Source organism: Cololabis saira, chromosome 13 (genome assembly GCF_033807715.1).
Source record: "Cololabis saira isolate AMF1-May2022 chromosome 13, fColSai1.1, whole genome shotgun sequence".
Lineage (NCBI taxonomy): Eukaryota > Metazoa > Chordata > Actinopteri > Beloniformes > Belonidae > Cololabis > Cololabis saira.
Genome location: NC_084599.1, coordinates 27,124,747 through 27,144,603, shown reverse-complemented (window position 1 = coordinate 27,144,603; position 19,857 = coordinate 27,124,747). Strand labels below are relative to the sequence as shown.

Sequence of the window (19,857 nt, the reverse complement as noted above, 5' to 3'; positions counted from 1 at the left end):
AAAATAGGCACTCCTGCAATTCATGTGTTTTATTCATTTTTAATTGTGTTTTTTTTATCTGTGTTTTTAAGAGTCGCTTATGTTCAGTTTCAGGTGAAAAAAATATTAAAATGCTTAACTGAAAATTATAATAACCCAAAAAATTGCTTGACCTGATTTATTTTTCAAATATTGACAATCCTTTTATACTGTCAATAAATTAGACTTCTGAGATTAAGCTTTACGACTCTGCCCTCACATATTTTGCCGCGTCACTGAAACCTTAAATTTCAACAGTTTTCGCTTCTTAATAAATACGCAGCAATTGTTTCTTCATTATTTTTCTTTAATAATCGACATAATTATGGGATTAGGTACGTTTGGCATTCTGCTGACACGAAGTCAGACGGCTCATTTGTCTAAACAGAATTTAAAAACTTAAAAACACATGGAACATTTCTGCCTCTTCACGCGTCAGCCGAGCCCACACTTTCAGTGTGGGTGACAGCTGGGCACAATAATTGTCTGATCAGGTGCCAAACCTAAAGAAGTGTGTCCAAGTTGGATACGAATATATTTTGTGAAGCTATTATTGCATCGTGGAGTTTGGGATAGCGTTAACGCATTAAGGGGTGAGTGTAACAGCGTACCCTCCACGGGCCCCTAATAAACACCTTTCTACCGTGCAGCAATAACACAAACCATAAGCGGACAGTCGTGGATTGCTGGAAGCTCCCGTGAAAGGGAACGGGACCGAGATCGCGCTGAAGTTTTTCCAAGACTTCAGCATTACCCGCGGGTCCATTAAGTGGAAGCTTATGAATCTGCATTATAGGGTCTAAGAAATTCAGAAGAATGACAGGTCTTACCTTGCATGTTCCTGGGCATGTGCCCCTGTTCCCCATACGATCGAGAGAGTCCCAAGGATTCAGTCTCGACTTTGGGCAGCATGTCAGCAGCGCCGGCCCGAGCTGGAGGCTGCGCACCGCTCCGCGGGACACTCGGATGACGGACACTCACTCACTTTAGCACAAACGCGCCTTCGTGACCCAAAAAGTGGCTTCTCGCTTCGGTTTATTAGCTATACCCTCTGTCTCTCTGCCTTCGGATTATCGGACCATCCTCTGAGGTCAGAGCCCGATTCTAACCGTTCAGAGTTTCTCTAAATGCCCGCGTTGCGCATGCGATGGCTCCGTCTGCTCCGGCTAAACTTCAATGATAAAATATTTGAAATTGTATCTAGTTAAAAAGCTAAAAAAAAAAAAAAAAAGAAAGAAAAGAAAAACAACTATTAGAAAACAAACGACATAAATAAGCTAGACAAACAATTTCTCGGATATCTACTTATAAATAGTTGCGCGCTGCAGTTTGAGAATCACTGTCTACTATGTCACAGCTGCGTAACGTCCGGACTGAAACAACGACGGCAAGTTTCCCTTTATCTTTTCCAAAAGTCTTTGCAGAGCGTCAACAATTAACGTGAGATGGTCGGAGTAACTTTCAACCTTTAGCAGACGTGCACGCGCCGCCGGGGCCGCCCTCCCTCCCCTGTGCGTAAAAGTGGGATTCGGCGCGTCGGTCGGACCGTGTGGAGATGTGGAGAGCTGTCCTCCTCCTCGCGGCTTTGTTTACTCCGCTCGCTCCAATCCGGGCCGCATGCGGTCGTCTGACATCATCCTTCCGCGGTCCAATCAGGCGGAGAGACCGGGAAACATCGCCTCAAAACCCTCCCGGTCCGCGTCGACAATCTCAGCTGTTAAATCTCGTTAATGATGGACTTTAAAAGCGGAGGGAGAACAAGGAAATCAAGAGAGGTGATGCAACTCCGTGCGAGAGAAGAGTGTCAGTGAGCGCGCGGAGCACAAAGGTATGTGGACTGGACCGGAGCGTGGAACAGGAATCTATTGTGGCATATGCACGAACATGTGTGCGTTCACACGCTCAGAGCGGGGTTTGTATTAGTTCATCAAAATAATTATATTTACAAGCCTTATAGGTGTCCCAGCCATTAATTACTTAAATAATCCATTTTATCAAGTTGCTTTTTATGCTGCAACTCAGATAAATTGGAACAATTAGGATATATGTGTGCGCGCGCGTGCGCACACAAGTCAATTAAAGCTGAACAGTTCAGATTGGAGACTTTTGGGTTTGTTGGCTCAATTTTGGGGAAAACAATTATGCACATTGTTGGCCTCAAGCTTAAGTTGGCTTTAAAGTTCGCATCAAAGCACCCTCATACAATACATCTTACCTTTGACTGAAAATCACTAATGAGATGATCAGGGACCACTTAGTCATCTGAAGTCTCATTTAGGCTGTTTCGGCTTTTATTTCCTGTCTTTATTATAACATTAAATGCATTAAAAGAATAACTGTGCTGGCCGTTTCTATAGTGCCGTGTTATTCGACGTTGTCAAAGGGAATCCTTAGGAGCGAGGATGAGCTGAGTATAAAGACATAGAGAAACCATCAGGTCCACCTGAGTGGTTGCGCTTCACGCTCGCACACACAGCGCACAGTGTCCAGAGCGACAAACTCCGTTTATAAATCATTTTATACTCAAGACAGAACCCTTAATGATAATTGTGAAATAACAGCATTCGATTAAAAAAAAAAAAAACTTTCTACATTTAATTGAATTTAATTAGTAAGTTACTTACTCTCTTTCGGGTTGGGAATATCATGATGTTTCTCCACTAATACAACCCCCCCTCCTTTATTGAATATCTGGAGAAATGTCATATAAACATATAACAGTGCAAAACATGGTTTTGTTTAAACACAAAGACGCAGAGGCCTGTTGCATAATGTGATTTCCTCAGCTTCAATGAAAGTGAGTCAGAGACAAATATTAGGCCAAGAATTTGGGCAATCATATTACTTAAGAGTACCTTAAAATTCTCATATTTTTCTCTGTTTTTAAAAATGCTCTTTATAAAATCTCTATGAGTAATGAAAAAAAATGGCCTTGAGACATTAACAGTTAAACTTAAGTTGCAAGTTCATACATACTACTTCCTGTAAATACACTCAACCTGACCCAGTAAACTGGCTCTTCCGATCAGGTCCTCTGAGTTCCGGCTTTTATTGCATTTTATCTGTTTATTTTTTTCCTTTCCCAAAATGCCCTCCTACCTGTGCCCTAGCCTTCAGTCACGTATTCCTGTCTTTTTGAGGACACTCAAACATTAACCTAAACCTTGCTGCAATTTAAATTGATTTGTCATAACAAATTAAAAGTTCAGGAGACTTAATATTTGTCCTCAAGTCCCACTTTGTGACTGGAAACAGATTCATGTCCCAATGTCACGAGTGACATCACTGTACACTGTTACTTCAGTGCTCACAGTCACATTTACACATATAGCATTTTTCAATTTTCTGTGTCTGATTATGCTTCTTTTTACAACTTTAGAACAATTCAAATCACACATTGAACTAAAGTCTCTTCCTGTCTTTAACACAGGCAAACCACTGTTTTTTCCTTTTTCTTTAACCATATTTTCAGAGCAGCAGATCAACAAACCCCAGTTGTTGCCATAAAAGCACAGAATAATACGGAACATGCTGGTGCTGGGATTGGTTAAAACTGGGCTGCTTGAAGGCGGTCTGGGGAGGAGTTAGAAAGTGACAAGCAAAGGAGCTGACAAGCAGAGCGGTGAAGGGGGGCGAGGGAGATGGGGGTTGCAGGTTGGGTTGTAAAACAACACAGAGGCTGATAAGACCTTCTCTGGTAAGATAGCTCCAGAGAAATGATTAACCTGTATAGAGAAAAAGGGTGATGTGGTGAAAGGTAAAGAACACAAAGGCACAAAAAAGTAAGGGAGCATGAGTCAGGACTGAAAGTTTGAATGTAAAAAAACATGTAAGGACAAAGTATGTTAGTGGTACTTTACGGGTGTACAGATGCTGACGTTTGCTGTTTGAGGTGGTAAAAGACACAAACGTGACACGCAAAGTCTCATCATCAGAGTAGCTCAAACTTTGGACTAATCATCAGACATGGTGAAATTTTCAAGTTTGGGTTTGGGTTGGATTGGTGCGCAGGTACAACACATGCTCACAGATACTTTGAGAGACAACACTGGCTGTAAAAAGTAATTTTCCAACAGGCGTTGACATTGCAGCACAAAAAAAAATAAATATTGTGGCTCATTTCTGATATAACAAGGACCTTGTTTGCTTTGTGTTTTTGTGTGTCTTGTGTACTTTAAATGCCCCAGATGAGATAGTTAGGCTGAGTCTGCTACTTCAGAACAAAGCTTTTACATTGCCATGATATTTATGATGCACTTTAAAAGTTTCTGTTGAGAGTTAACTAAAGTAAGATTAGGTTGGCTTCAAAGTTGCAATGCCGCAGTTTTTGTAATTAAGGTGTTCAACCTTACAGCAGAAATGAAGACGTTGACATCCTGGTATACTACAACAGTTTGCAACAGTCTTGGTCTCTGTGTTTTGTTTTGTTTTTTGTTTTTCCTCATCACCACCCATTTGCTGTGTTGATTCACCCATTTGCCTGCTATTATAAAGGGTTACTTGCTTTCGATGTGCTTTGAATCCCCAGCTTTGTCCTAAAATCTATTCTTTGATAAATGTCTGTGTAAAAAGTGGATGTTATTGTGGGTGTCTATTTCCTGCAAAAGTCCACTAAAGCGGTATGAACATGTATGCCAATGGGTGTTATAAAAGTAAATTTTAACAGTCCATATTACACGTTTGAAACATTTATTAAGAAACTTCTTTGCTGTTGCAAAAGAAAAACAATTGTACAGTAAACAAACAAACACACAGTGCACAGTGCAAACTAGTGTGCTCTCACTGCTCCATAGCTTCACTTAATTAACTAAAAAATGAGTCGCCCTGTGATAGACTGGCGACCTGTACCCCTGCCTCTTGCCTGTAATGAGCTGGGATAGGCAGACCCCGTGACCCTGCACAGGATTAAACGGGTATAGAAAATGGATGGATGGATGTGCATGAGTCACGTTATACATCTCAACCAATGAGCATGCTGACAATGTTCAAATGGCTCTAACAGTGGAGATGACAACAGACAACTGCCTCAAAACAGCAATCCATTAAACCATTACATTAGGCAAACAAGTTCAATACAGTCAGTAGGAAAAATATTTTTTTATTTTTTGCAGGACTTAAAACTCTCACTGCTGCATTTTGGATCAAATGGAGGCTATTATAAGTAATTTTAGGATATCATTTCAACATATAGACAAATCTTTACGTCAACAATAAAACTTAATGAACCCTTGCAATTAAATGAGTGTAAGCTCTGGGTTCCATTGTACATTCAGGCGCTGATTCGGAAAATACAGAAATATATCCTGTTTTGAGACAAGTGCACTTTTTTTCTTTTTTGAAACACTGCTGGTGTTACAGTAACTAATTATAATTACATAGAAGTTTGTTATTTAACAGAGGACCTGCAATCACTAGAAATAATCTCACCCTGACATGGACAAAAGTAAAAGTGTTTTTCTACTCAGGTGAGGTACTGTGGCAGATCTAAATCTAAAAGTTTGAGAATCATGATTCAATCTCTCAAGTTCAAACATTTACATGCCATTATTGCATAATGATTACACAATCATAATGGGATGACCTTTTGTAAGATTGCATTCAAAACAGAATAAGCCTTTCCAGATTCAAAGCCATGTGTTTATGTTCAATCCTAGTTTATAACAATATGCATCATTGGCACAACTATAGTGAAGTTTCATAGGGACTACAGTCAATAATGTGGTTAGTGTTTAGACGCTTAGAACAGCTGTTGTATCAGAGCAAAACAGTGTCTTGATCTGAGGTTTTGAATGTTTTCTTTGTGCTCAGTTGTACCTCATTTGTTCAATTTTTTGGACATATTCTATTTTTTTTATTTCTTTCTTGGCCCAAGTTTCTGGTTGATGAAGCTTTAATCTTGTGCTCATTACCATTGTAAAGATCCTTCTCTGTCTTAGGTCCATATTGGACTATATTCCTTGTTCCGCTGTTGAGTCAGCTTCATTTAGGCTTGCAACACTTTGGTTTGATTTGCTTTCTATTTAACTTTTTTTCCCCTCTTGTACATTCTGCTTAGTTTTAGTTGTACATCCTGTTCTTGATTCACACCAGGTCCTAGTTTGCTGATTGTCACACCTGTGTTTTGTTAGTTATAACCTCCCTCTGCATATATTCTGGCCCGTTTCTTTTGTTTTATGCCAGATCATCTTCTCATCTCCCATGGTCTTTCACTGCTGCTCCCTTGGTGTTTAGTTGGTTGCTTTGGCGCTTTTCCTGTTTTGTAATTAATATCCTGCATTGCTTTTAGTTTTTGTTGAGCCTGTGAGTTGTTAAAGTGTTTTTTTCTCCCTCTCTCTCTCTCTCTATTCAGCTGTCCCCTGTGTGTTCTTACATCTGGGTCTTCTTCAGCACACTCTGAGAGAGGAGAGTATTTGAATTAAACATCGGGTTAGTTTTCAAGTTTAGCCCACATAACAGTACATCACCTGGTTTTAGCACCAGCTTCCATCAGTTGATCAATTAGCTGCTTCCTTTCTGTGCATTCAACTGTATTGCGCTCCTGAGTGCTTTATTTAAAGTGCTCTTTTCCAAATATGTTGATTGCCTCTTTGTCAAGCTGATTTGGAAACTACCACCACCCCAACTCCATTTCTTTTTGTATCTGACTTAATCATTGTCACGTTTGTCACTGATGCTGCTCTGTTCTGCACTTTGGGGTCATTTGCCACAGCTCTCCTCGCCTCAGGCACTCTGTGGTTCTATGTTGAAAGCTAGGGGGCCAATTGCGCTGTTACGAGCTTAGTTAGGGTTAGAACTTGACCCAGCGTTAATACCATGTGTGATGTGAGAGTCACATGACCTCTTCAACCAGTTGCACTGTTGTTAGCACCTGTGGTTTAACCTTAAAGTTAGTTCTGTTGGTATCACATCAACCAACAGATGTCTCTCTTTAACAAGTCATTTCTTAAAAGTGGTTATGTGCTAATTTTAAGCCATCTAATTTTCATCTTTGATACCTCTGGAAGAGGATTTGAACTGGATTAAAAATTTTAAATTGGACAAACTACAAGAACAAAAATTACAGCGGGATTACTCAGATGGGTAAATACACGCTAACTACCTGCTGTTGTGTAACATAGATCAAACTCCTTTCCACCTTCTCGTTAACCATAAATCTGTGTTTATAGTTGTAGATGTAGGAACTGTGGTAAAGTGCCACTTAAGTCAGAAAATCCTTCAGTCAAAACATACAAAAGTTAATTAAGCTATTGAGAAACCACTTTTAACCACACTTTCATCTTCATCACATCAACAAAAAAAAAACGTTTATTTGGGGTCATCTTGGAAACAAAAGCAAAACTTATTAAAAGTAGGCAGATCCACCCCCCTGCGCAAACTCAAATTTCCACTTTTAAAATGACCACTGAACATCTTGCTCTTGTGAAGCACACTGCTTGGAGAATATGACCATAGAATAAAATTCCGCCCCCTATAACATCACAGAGAGCAATTGTTAGAAACAAAACTGCTGAAGGAGGCGGTTTCAGCACCCTAAAAACACCCTGTTGGTTGTTTTTTTTTTTTAATCATTATTTCATTATATCAGTGTAGCCAACTCGTGCTACCAGGGTCAGCCGACAGGAAAAAGGACACAAGGTTTATCGGAGAAATGGGTGACTTTATTTGTCACCTAGACACACACATGCACCAGCACTCCGGCAGCTCTGTGTCATCCCTCTCCGGGATGACATAGAAGGCCCGCACACTACTGAAGTACACAGAGAATGATTAGACACACCTGTCATCAGCTGTTCCAGCCGCGTCACCTGCGCGCTACTCCTCCGCACTACTCCTCCGTACTCCCTCTCTCCCCTGCAGACCACGCCCCAATCCTGCACCCTGCCACATTCCCGCATCGCCCGACTCAGGCACCCAAAATGGCCCCCAGCCCTCTGTTCGAGGCATCCGTCTGCAGGACAAAAGGGAGAGAAAAGTCAGGAGTGTAAAGGAGCGGCTCCCCACAGAGGGCCTGTTTCACCCTCTCAAACACCTGCTGGCACTGCTCCGTCCACTGGACCGGATCTGAGGCACCCTTTCGGGTCAGGTCAGTCAGGGGGCTGGTCAGGCCGGCAAAATCGGGGATAAACCACCGATAATACCCCACCAGCCCCCAAAACTGCCTAACCTCCTTTTTGGTCTTGGGCAGGTCACAATTGCAACTGTCTTGTCTACCTGGGGACGCACCTGCCCGCCCCCCAAGTGGTACCCCAAATACCGTACCTCCCTCTGTCCAACCACACACTTCTTCGGGTTGGCCGTGAGCCCTGCCTGCCTCGGCGAACTGAGCACCGCAACCACCTGCCGCACATGCTCCGCCCAGCTGTCACTGTAGATGATGATGTCATCCAGGTAGGCGGCCGCATACGCAGCATGTGGGTGCAGCACCCTGTCCATGAGACGCTGAAACGTGGCAGGCGCCCCGAACAAGCAGAATGGAAGTGTGCGAAATTGGTACAAACCGTACGGAGTGGAGAAAGCCGTAATCTAGACTCTGGAGACATGGGAATCAGCCAGTAGCCCTTGGTCAAATCCAGTGTAGTAAAAAAGCGAGCCATGCCCAGTCAATCCAGGAGCTCGTCGACCCGAGGCAATCGTATATGCATCAAAACGTGACAACTCATTCACCTTGCGATAGTCCACACAGAAGCGTACCAGCACCAGAACGATGGGACTAGACCAGCCACTGTGAGACTCTTCTATTACCCCCATTGCTAGCATGGCGTCCAATTCTTCCTTTCACCACTTTACAGTTGTGTTTAGGCAGTCGATAGGGACGTGAGCGCACAGTCACCCCCGGACGTGTCACAATCTTGTGCTCTATGCTCTATGAGGTTCATGCGTCCTGGTAAGAGAGAAAACACATCAGCAAAACGCTGTTGCAATGTGGCCAGGTCTGCCCTCTGGGACGCAGAGAGCCGGTCCCCAAAAGGGAGCGAGGCTGGATTTGCCAATTTTGGTACCTCAGGCCCAACTCATCTCTCTCTCTCTTACCTGCACCACCAGAGCAACCGGCACCGCCTCCCTCCATGCTTTAAGGAGATTGACGTGATATATCTGCATCGCCCCACCCCTGTCAGGACGCACTACCTCATAGTCAATGTCCCCCACTCGCCGCGTGACCACGAAGGGCCCTTGCCACTTGGCAAGTAATTTGGAGCTAGAAGTGGGCAGCAATACAAGCACCATATCTCCTGGAGTGAAATTTCTCAGCCTGGCTCCTCTGTTGTACAGCCGTTGTTGCCGCCCCCAGTGTATGGAGTTTTGCTCTCAGCTCCAAGACGTGCTGAAACTCATTATTACTGGGGCTTGGACAATCCTCCCAGTTTTCTTTATCCAAGTCCAAAACCCCACGCGGTGTTCTACCAAACAGCAGCTCCAAGGAGAAAAACCCTGTAGAGGCCTGGGGAACCTCACGCACTGCAAACCACAGAGGATCCAGCCATCTATCCCAATTATGAGCGTCCTCGTGAATAAACTTACGGATCATGGCCTTAAGCATCCGGTTAAAACGCTAACATAAACCATACGTCTGGGGATGATAAACTGAGGTCCTAACCGACGTAATGCCCAGCAACCCATAAAGCTCTTTCAGTGTTCGTGACATAAACTGAGTGCCCTGGTCCGTCAGAATCCCTTTCGGGATAACGATGCAGGAGATGACCTGAAGCAGCGCCCGCGCCACACTCGTTGCCGAGATGGTGCGCAGTGGCACTGCCTATGGATAACGTGTTGCATAATCTGTCAGGACTAGTACAAAACGATATCCCCGTGCGCTCCGCTGAAATTGATCGATGAGGTCCATTGCTACCCGCTCAAATGGAACCTCCATTAACAGCAACGGCTGCAAAGGTGCTTTTGGCGCAGCCGGAGGATTAACTAGCTGGCATTCGGGACAGGAAGCGCAGCAGCGGCACACCTCCCCCCAAATGCCTGGCCAATAAAATCGGTCCATTATGCGAGCCAGTGTCTAGTCGCACCCCATGTGACCAGCCATTGGGTTGTAATGAACTGCCTGGAAAATAAATTTCCCCACGGTTCTTTGGTACCAACAACTGGGTAATAATCCTGCCAGATTTAGAGTCACGGCTCACTCTATACAAACTGTCCCTATTCAACGCAAAATGTGGATATGTGAGTGCTGCGTCAGGGTGAACCTTGTGACCATCAATCTGAATCACTTGGTCAAAGGCTGAGCGTAGAATATCGTCACGAGACTGCTCGAGTGGAAAATCTTCCATAGAGTGCAGCGGCCCTCTCCCTCTCTGTCTGCAGAGTCGGACAACCTTGCGACTGCCGTGATTGCCTCCCCACACATTGACTCACCAATTTTCCAAAACCTGGCCAATCATGTCCCAATATCAGAGGATGCAAAAGGCGGGGGCTAACCACGGCCTTGACTCTATGCTTTTTCCCCTTGTGTCTTATTTCGCGCCGTGGGTCCCGCCATCGCTGGGGCCACCAGATGGACCACCAGGTGGTCCTCCGCAAGCGTGATAGCCTCCTCCAGGGTTCCCGGGCGATGGCAGCTGACCCACACGGCCGTCCGGGTGGGGAGCCCCTCTACAAACTGCTCCAGGACGACTAGCTGTGCCACTCTCTTCTCTCCCTCCGTATCGCCGGGCCTCAGCCACCGCACTGCCGCGTCGTGGAGCTGGTGGGCGAAGGTGAAGGGCCTGTCCTCCGTCCCCAGCTTGAGCGCCCGGAAGCGGTGGCGGTAGTCCTCCAAGGACGCCCCAGACGGTCAAGCACTGCTCGCTGCACGTCTGGGTAGGAGGCGCGTGCTGCCGCTGGGAGGGCGAGAGCCGCCAGCTGGGCCTCCCCTGACAGGAGCGGCAGCAGGCGCACCGCCCATTCGGCCACTGGCCAGTCGCACGCCACCGCCACCGCCTCGAAGGTGTCAAGGAATGCGAGGGGCTCGTCCGCCGCTGTCATTTTCTGCAGCGTCACCCCCGCGAAAGGAGCAGGCGGGCGACCACCCTGGCCTGCCTGCTGCTGCGCCGCCAGCGCCGCCAGCGCCGCCAGCGCCGCCAGCGCCGCCAGCGCCTCGAGCGCCTCCAGCGCTGCAGTCTGCCGCTCTGCCTGGCTCCGGAGCAGGGCCGCGGTGCCCTTCCCCACCTGCGCCAGTGACGCCATCGCCTGCTCGGTCGGTTTCCCACGTTCCTCCCTCATCCTGCCTCAGCCCCACACTGGGCGCCACTGTAGCCAACTCGGGCTACCAGGGTCAGCCGACAGGAATGAGGACACGAGGTTTATCGGAGAAATGGTTAACTTTATTTGTCACCTAGACACACATGCACCAGCACACTCTGCAGCCGTCGTCTCCAACTCCGGCAGCTCTGTGTCATCCCTCTCCATCTCCAGAGCGTCACCTGTGCGCTACTCCCCTGCACTCCCTCTCTCCCCTGGAGACCACACCCCAATCCTGCACCCTGCCACAATCAGAAATAATGAAAATGTATATTATTATGCCATTTAAATGTCATTGCAACAAAAAGCTTGGACATTGTCATAAGTATCTAGAGTATAACATTAGTAGGTAAGAGACAATGCACCTACCAGAGTTATTTTCACTTTGTCAAATGATGTCAGTCCGATTTTGTGGTCTTCATGTGGCCCACTCATTGTAGGGTTGGACAAAGTAAATGTAAGAATCACTGTGATTTTTCTTTACCATTCTGAGTTACAGAACTGCTCCGACCGAAAGTAATTGCCTTGAAACTGTTAAGCTACACATTAAAATCATTAAATCATAACCCACACACATTTTCTATTCATAACCAGGAAATTACCCCTCCACCCCTGCTGGCTAGGATTACACACACGCTTACACATACACACCTTTCTCCCCCAACTGTTTTCTCTATTGAACATGTAATGTAAACAGTCATTTGTTCTAAAAATACAGCAGGACTTCGAGTACAGAGCAACAAGTTGTATTACTAAACAAAGAACGTGGTGGAGTGACATAGACAGAGCTTGGAATTTGTAAATAAATCTCAAAAGAAATATGAAAGGAAGTAACAGAAGCATCCTGCTGTGTACTTTAAACTGTATTTCAAAACAGATAAAAGTATAAAATACAAGCCTACAAAAAAAACAAAACATTACTCAAGTTTATTCCTTTTTTTAACTGCTTTTATCACTAGCTCAATTTATATATTGTTTCTGGATCCACTAACTCCTAGAGGAGGCTCATTTAAAAAAACATTTTCATTGCTTCCTGCTCCTTTTGCCAAAAGCCATGACTACAGATGAAGGGGTGGACAAATGATAGCACTTGTATAATGCAGTTACACCATCATTAAAGATGAGTGACAGATACTGTACCATCAAAACCTGCTTTCTGCTTAAAAGAACATTTAAACATTTTCACCACTTATTTGCAAACATCAGTAGTATTTGTTTAATTGTATACTATTGCATGCCCCTTTTGCGACCTTTCATATTGTCACTCTATAATTCTCTCTAATTAAATCTGCACATCTCATTTCGGCTTGACTTTTTTCTGCTTTTAGGTTAAACTCCTCTTACTTGCTGGTATTCAGATCTGGGATGGAGAAAGTCAATGGATTATCTGAGGAAACTGAGTCCTCAGCATCAAGTGTTGACATTTGGGCTGAGGAGATAAACCTCACAGGGATCAAACAGAGACAGACTCTTTTGACAGAAGAACAGAGTGTGCATACGTGTGTTTGTGTGTATGTGTTTATAAGTGCATGTTTGCGTAAAGACTTTTTAGTGTTTCAAGTCTGCCGCTTATAACTTGAAGTGAGAGAGTACTTACATTGTCTGGGTGGTTTGCTTATCTATGTGCTGCCTCAAATGTCTAAAAAAAACCCGAACAACCCCCCCCGCCAAACAAACTTAAAAGCTTGAAAGTGAAATGAACATCACAACAGTTAGTCCTCACACAAGCCCAGTCTCCCAAGAAGATAGGTAATATGTACATTTGTTCATCCGTCTAAAAGACAAGTGTTAAAATCCATGATGCCAATACCTGATTTGCTGAGCAAAAGTGTCAAACAACAATGTGGGGGATGAGTTTGTACAGCAAATAAGAGGACCTTAAAAATAATTAATACTTATTAACTTCAAACTTATGAACTTTAATTAACTTCACTGTTAGTGAACTTCACTTCACTGTTAGTTAACTTCACTGTTAGTTATTTATAACCTCTACCACTTGTATCCATCCACCTTACCTTTTTTTTGGAGGGGCAAAGGCAACATTTTCTCCAGGAACGCTCACTGTAGAAAAATTGGACATTGCAATTTAGTCAAAGTTTATCAACCTAAAGTTTAGAGATGTAACATTATTGTGATGCAGGCTATGAATCCTACATACTTCAAATCCTCACTTTGAGGCACAAAAAACCAGAGGTGTCAAAAGTATTCACATTCAATACTCAGGTAGAAGTATAGATACTAGAGTTTAAAAATACTCCTGTAGAAGCTGAAGTATCAACTCAAGTTTTTTACTCAAGTAAAAGTATAAAAGTACTGGTTTCAATACTACTTAAAGTATAAAAGTAAAAATAATGTAAGGGGGAAAAAAGCCATTAAAAATGAATGCATCTTAGTATAATGCAAATATATTAAAGAACCATATATGTGTAATATTGAGCATTAACATGTGTTTCAGAGAGCAGAAGATATGATGACTAGTTGCCTATAAGCAGTGGTGGACAGTAACGGAGTAAATTTACTTGAGTACTGTACTTAAGTACATATCCAGAGGATTTGTACTTTACTTGAGTATTAGATTTCTTTGGTACTTATTACTCTTACTTGAATACATTTCCAAGACAAATATTTTTACTTTTACTCGAGTAAATTTCTAGGAAGGCTGAAAAGTACTCGTTACTTTCAGGTCTGCTCTTTTTTCTTCTTCCCTAAAATCCTATTGGACACAAGCTGTTTTTGTCAAAGGAGGAGACCTATCACAGTGCACGCTCTCCACTGGGATGTACGTGGGAAATACGTCAAGCCTCCTCAAAACGATACCGCCAAAGTAGCCTGCGTTTGTCAGGTTCATTTGGTTTCAGTTCATGATTGTTAATAAACTCTGCATCATCTGCTGTCCTCTTATGATGCCATTCATTTGATTTGTTTTTGGTGTTTCTGCAGGTTTTATATAACATTGTGGTTCTAAAAGCAGCACAACAGTGCAGCTGGTTTCAAAGAGTTAATTCTCAGAAACAAGAGTTAAAAGATCCTTAAATTAATTTAGAAAAAATATAGTAATTTACTGATGTGGAAAATAAGAAATTTACTCTTACTCTTACTCTTACTTTTACTTAAAGTAAATTTAAAAGCATTTACTTTTGGATACTTAAGTACCTTTAAAAGCAAGTACTTTTCTACTTTTACTCGAGTAATATTTTGACTGAGCTACTTTTACTTGTAACGGAGTAAATTTTGACTAGTAGTATTTGTACTCTTACTCAAGTACTGGGGTCGAGTACTCTGTCCACCTCTGCCTATAAGTATTGTAATGGTGCAAAAAGTCAAACTTCAGAGCCATGTTATCATTTATCCTGATGTTTATTGGAATTTACATCCAAGTTTAGTTGCAGGAATCTGAGGGCAACGGATGTAAGAACAAAACTGGACAAGAACATCTGTGAAACAACCACAACCAAATTCACTCTATCCGGATGGAGCAATTTAACTGGATAGTTTTTTTTTAAAGACCAAAATTAAATAGAGTAACAAGGCTGTTTTTAAAATGTAAGGAGTAAAAAGTACAGATAATTGTGTGAAAATGTAAGGAGTAAAAGTAAAAAGTCGTCTGAAAAATAATTACTCCAGTGAAGTATAGATAACCAAAATTTCTACTTAAGTAAGGTAACAAAGTATTTTTACTTTGTTACTTGACACCTCTGCAAAAAACCAGTTGGCATCTGCCTTCCCTCCTGGCTGAGAATTTACATCATAAGGTGTTGCGATATGTAGATTATAAATAAAGAAAAATCTCCCACTATAAATGTGTGTATATCACACATTTGAAGTGATTTCTGTAATTTGAACTCTGCCCCACACTGGGAGATTATTGGACTGCTCTGTTTTAGACATTATGCCAAGCACAACATAAGCTTTTGTGCAGGCTTGTGGGGACTAGGGGTGAAATGATTAATCGACGTTGTCGACAAAAATTGATAATAAAAATAGTCGCCAATAAATTTAATTGTCGCAAAAAAATAAATAAATAAATGAGAGTGAGGCATCACCTCCCTTCTTATCACTCCTGAGAGTTGCACATGTGCAATAGAGTACAGCACCAGGTAAACAGCACCAGGTAAACAGCATGGCGGTGGCGGATGCAACACCAGGGCCACTGGAAGTAAAGTTCATTAATAGGAATTTTTCATGAATTGTCAATTTTCTTGTCTTATATTAATTAATAAGCACATAATTTAAACAACCTCATGCAGAATTTAAAAGCTGAGAGCTAAATAAGAGCCATTTAATTATTATGAGATTCATAATCCGATTAGTAGACTTACTGATTCAACTCTCTATGACTAATCGACTATCAGAATAGTCATTAGTTGCTGCCATAGTGGTGACACAACATGGTGATGAGACGCATATTATAGACACAATGTACTTCTAGATACTGCCTTTACTGGTGCTTCACTGGATGGACTCCAAATTGCCTGTCATGTCAGAGGTAGATCCATCTTGCTGGTGCATACAGTAAATGGCAAGTAGTTTTTGTCAACAAATAAAAACATACACTTTAAAAAAATGCTGTGACATTTTGACAATTAAAATGCTCAAAAGCTCATAGGATGGGAATTTGTTTGTTTGACGAAACACTGGGCAAAATATTTTGACCAGGCTCAATGAGTTAGGAATGAGAGTTAAAAGCTTCGTCATTTTCACATTTTGTTCTTGTCATTAGGCGGTTCTTCAACTTCATTTTTTTTTTATACTTCCTGTTGTGTTCCCCTGTCTGTCTGTCGTGGTGTAGGCGGGACGTCAGGCTGAGTCGAGGAACACCTGCTCAAGATTCACAATCAACACTGCAGCTTCATATTCCCAGTCCTGTTCACCACTCCTGGCCTGTCTGTTGTTATCTCCTTTGTGGTAAACAACTGCTGGAGCATTCGCCTGAGGCTACTTTTCTCTCTATCTCCTCTTCTTCCCCAGTTTCCAGTGATTAGTAATCTCATGGTTTTTTTTCCCGCCCTGTTTTCCATCCTGCTTGGCCCTGTGTCAGCGACTTGCTGCTTTTTCCTCCTTATGGATGTTTTAGGCTACCATGAATTACTTCTAGACACTGGGGACATTTAAGTTGACCTCTTCTCATAGATCTACTTCTGTGGATTATTTTGTTCTTTTTCTTCTTAGTTTGAATAATGAATTGTCCTTGAGAGCCACCTGTTTATGTACACCGAATCCTGCTTTTGGGTCTTCTTCATTGAGCATGTAACAGATGCCTATGTTAAATGGGCTATGCTATAAGTTTAAGTTCATACTAGATAATGAAGATGTTTTTTTTACCTTCCATGGTGATATTTACTAATGTAAAAATACCTGAAATAAAATAATAATAATAATACTTTGTGTCACATGTCTGATAACCCATGTCATACTTCTTTTAAATTAATTCTTTAGTTGCCTTTACTCCACAGTTGCCTCATTTCAACCCATTATTTTGAGTAAAAGACTCAACCCAATTGACAGGTCAAACCCATAACCCAACCGTGATGTGCTAAAAGAATCCATGGCTGGGTTGGTCCGTATCTGACCCAGCACCACGGTACCAGGAAGCTTTCAGAACGTAACTGTGAATTTTAAATCACTTTTGAATTGTTTGGTTTATAATAAAGGTCATACATTTGTGATAAAATACACTGTTCCGTTAATAAATAAGAATTAAGTGACAATAATAGTGCTAGCGTACTTTTAAGCAACATTAAGGGCTTTTAGCATGTTAAAATTTTGTTTTCTATTTTCTTTGAAGGTATGTTTGATTGTTTTTAGGATATTTCATCTAGCTCTTCCATTCTCCTCTCCCTACTAAAACAATAAAAAGAAAGAAAGATCAGGCAGAGAAGGTTGACAGGAAGAGGATTAGAAATTCAAAAGTCACTTCTATTTCACCAACATTCACTGCAGTGGATTCCTCAAACACCTTCACACAACAAGCTGGTGTGCTAAAACAATGTTGCAGTTCATATACATTAATGGAAGTTTCAGGTTTAAGTTTCAGGTTTTTTGCATGCTTTAGAAAGAAACATCTGACATTTACTACATAAGTAATGCATCTCAATTATGAACAACATTGGAAGATCTATGACTAAGGAAAATAATGGTGACATAAGTCAATATCCTTTTTATTTAAAGGCACAATTGAATAACATCACACAATGTATAAGAATATTTCAAGAACTCTTCTAATACCTACCAATCTCTTAAAGATGAGATTAGTGTAACAATCACAGAAGGAGCAAGTGGAGAGTCTGCTGTCCAAGTCAAACTGCAAAAATGTCCATATGGTCTTTCTGTTTATTGTCACTCATAAAGAGATCGCTCTAAAAGAAATTCAAGCTGCTTGCTACCCATCAAAGAGGGGATTTAAAGAGAACACAGTCCTTAAAGAAATGAGGATCTCACTGACAGATTAAACTGGTTATGGGACTCAAGTCTGTTTCATTTATATCTTTACATCTAGGAACCAGAAAAATCTTAAAGTTACATTTGACAAAATTTTCGAAACATATAAGAATACCATTACAATCCTGGTTAAAGATCTCCTAAAGCTCTTGATTTCTTTCCATAGCATAATGGTAATGGTGATCCATTAGTAGTGGAAACCATAACTGTGTAGATTTTCCTGACCCAAACTATATTTCTTTATCCTAAACCAAACCATTCGCTCGTGAAGTAGAAAAAAGTGTAAAATGTTAGAAGGAAAACAGAACACCTGGATTCCACTGATGAGTGCATTGCACTATTTAGAGATGTTTGATTGAGAAAGCGAGACATACTGGGACACTAAACACTGATATGATCACATTTTGAGACAAAAGCTGCACCTGCATAGGCAGCTAAGGAAAATGTAGTAATTGCTCGATTTCAAACCTTTATTGTGAAGCTGCAACATTGTGCATATATACGGTCTAATGGAGAGAGTTTAGGGGTGCCAGAAAGCACACATTTAATTCAATTTAGAGTAAACATCAACCCCTAGAGGATATCCAGGAATATATGCTGCGGCAACTGTGAGTCACACAGGTCCACCATCTCCTCCCCCTCCACACACACATATGTCCAAGATAGTAATTAATCTACCAGCATCTTGATTCCTTTCCAAGCACGTCTTGAGCAACGGATATGCAATTATGTCCACTAGTGCAACTTTGACCCATGGCTTTGTTTTTATTGTGTCTTTTAACATGGGCCATTAAGGATTGACTGCTGTCAGACTGACTTTAGATTCATTTATACAGGAGAATACATGGAATGCCAAATTCAAAATATGTACATAAAAGCTTCACAATACAAATACCAGACACCATGGTTCATTTCAAGTTATGTCCTGCTGTAAAAGCAACTCATGCTGAGGCCTGAGAGCTCCTGCGGGACTTTGGATACCATATGTTTTCCTTAATCTTTCCAGCGGTGCTCCAAATGTACCGCAAAGATATATTTGCATGTGTTAGGGCACCAGAAGAAAGCTTATGCATACCCACAGACATATCCTTTGTCATGTTTGCCACTTTTCTGTCTCTCTCTTTTGGTTTCTAAACAGAAATCTTCAGACACACACACGCAAGCATGAGTTAAAAGCGTAGAGCGACTGCTAGATCCATTAGCAGGTCATGTAACAGTCATTGTTCATTGCTTCCTATAGGCTTCTGTTTGTAAGAGGTGACAGGAGAAACAATAGTACTCACCGACATTGTCGCATGTTTATTTTCTAACAAAACAAACAAACCATAACTTGAGAACTCAGAGTAAATACTGTATTTATTTGTGTCACACACAGGGCACTATAAGAGTGTTTTTGTAACTTCTCATTGAGTTTTTATATTCTTATCTAAATACATTTGTTTACAGCAGCTAGCCTTGCCATCGTCAGGTGAACTTCTCCAGTGCAAGTCCCTAAAGGAAAGTACAAGTTCCAAAAAACATCTGCAGCGGTAAAATCGCCTCATGCTATTGTTCTCTTCAGACACTCGCGGTGTTCCTGTCATGCATATGTAAGCTTGGCCCTTTACCGTGCTGTTAATGTTTGGCAGTGGCTCAACTGAGAAAAATCAGAGGACATCTGTAGTGGCTAAATGTGATGAGCTTTTAAGCTGCCACAGATTAATTTAATGATGCTTGCTTGAGAAAAATAAATTCCGAGGATTAGATGTCTTATGTGACTTGCTGTTCACATGACAGTTTTCCCGTTGATTCAAAATCCAAAATCTTTTGGAATCAGACACAATATCCAGCTGAGAAAATATCAGTCCACAATTAAAGGGCTATTGGCGTAACATACTGCCAGCTGTGCTGACATAAAAATGAAATAGGATTCAAGATTTTGATTATTCTGTGAAATATTTGTGTTGACTCTGGTTTGTATATATAACTGAAGATCCTGTTGCTGTTATATATGTCGCAGTATGTCACCGGGACACAAAACAGGTCTGTGTGATATCAAACAACATGCCACATATTTGTTTGACATTTACTGGCTTTAGACTTTTCCTCTGGATTTACTTGAAGGCAGTAGTGTGGTGCAGGCTATACAAACACCAGTCTAAGGTATACATATAGAGGTATTTTTGCCAGGATTGC

General features: G+C 41.8%; 1 protein-coding gene across 1 annotated transcript in view; it reads right to left on the bottom strand.

Moving 5' to 3' along the window:
- nr5a2 (nuclear receptor subfamily 5, group A, member 2) overlaps positions 1-1,634 on the bottom strand; it is a 68,397-nt gene extending 66,763 nt beyond the window's left edge. The window contains exon 1 of the mRNA XM_061738489.1: positions 849-1,634. Within this exon, the coding sequence (XP_061594473.1) occupies positions 849-930 (82 nt within the window). The 5' untranslated portion in view covers positions 931-1,634. The remainder of the gene's footprint in view (positions 1-848) is intronic.
- Between the last annotated feature and the right edge of the window lie 18,223 nt (positions 1,635-19,857).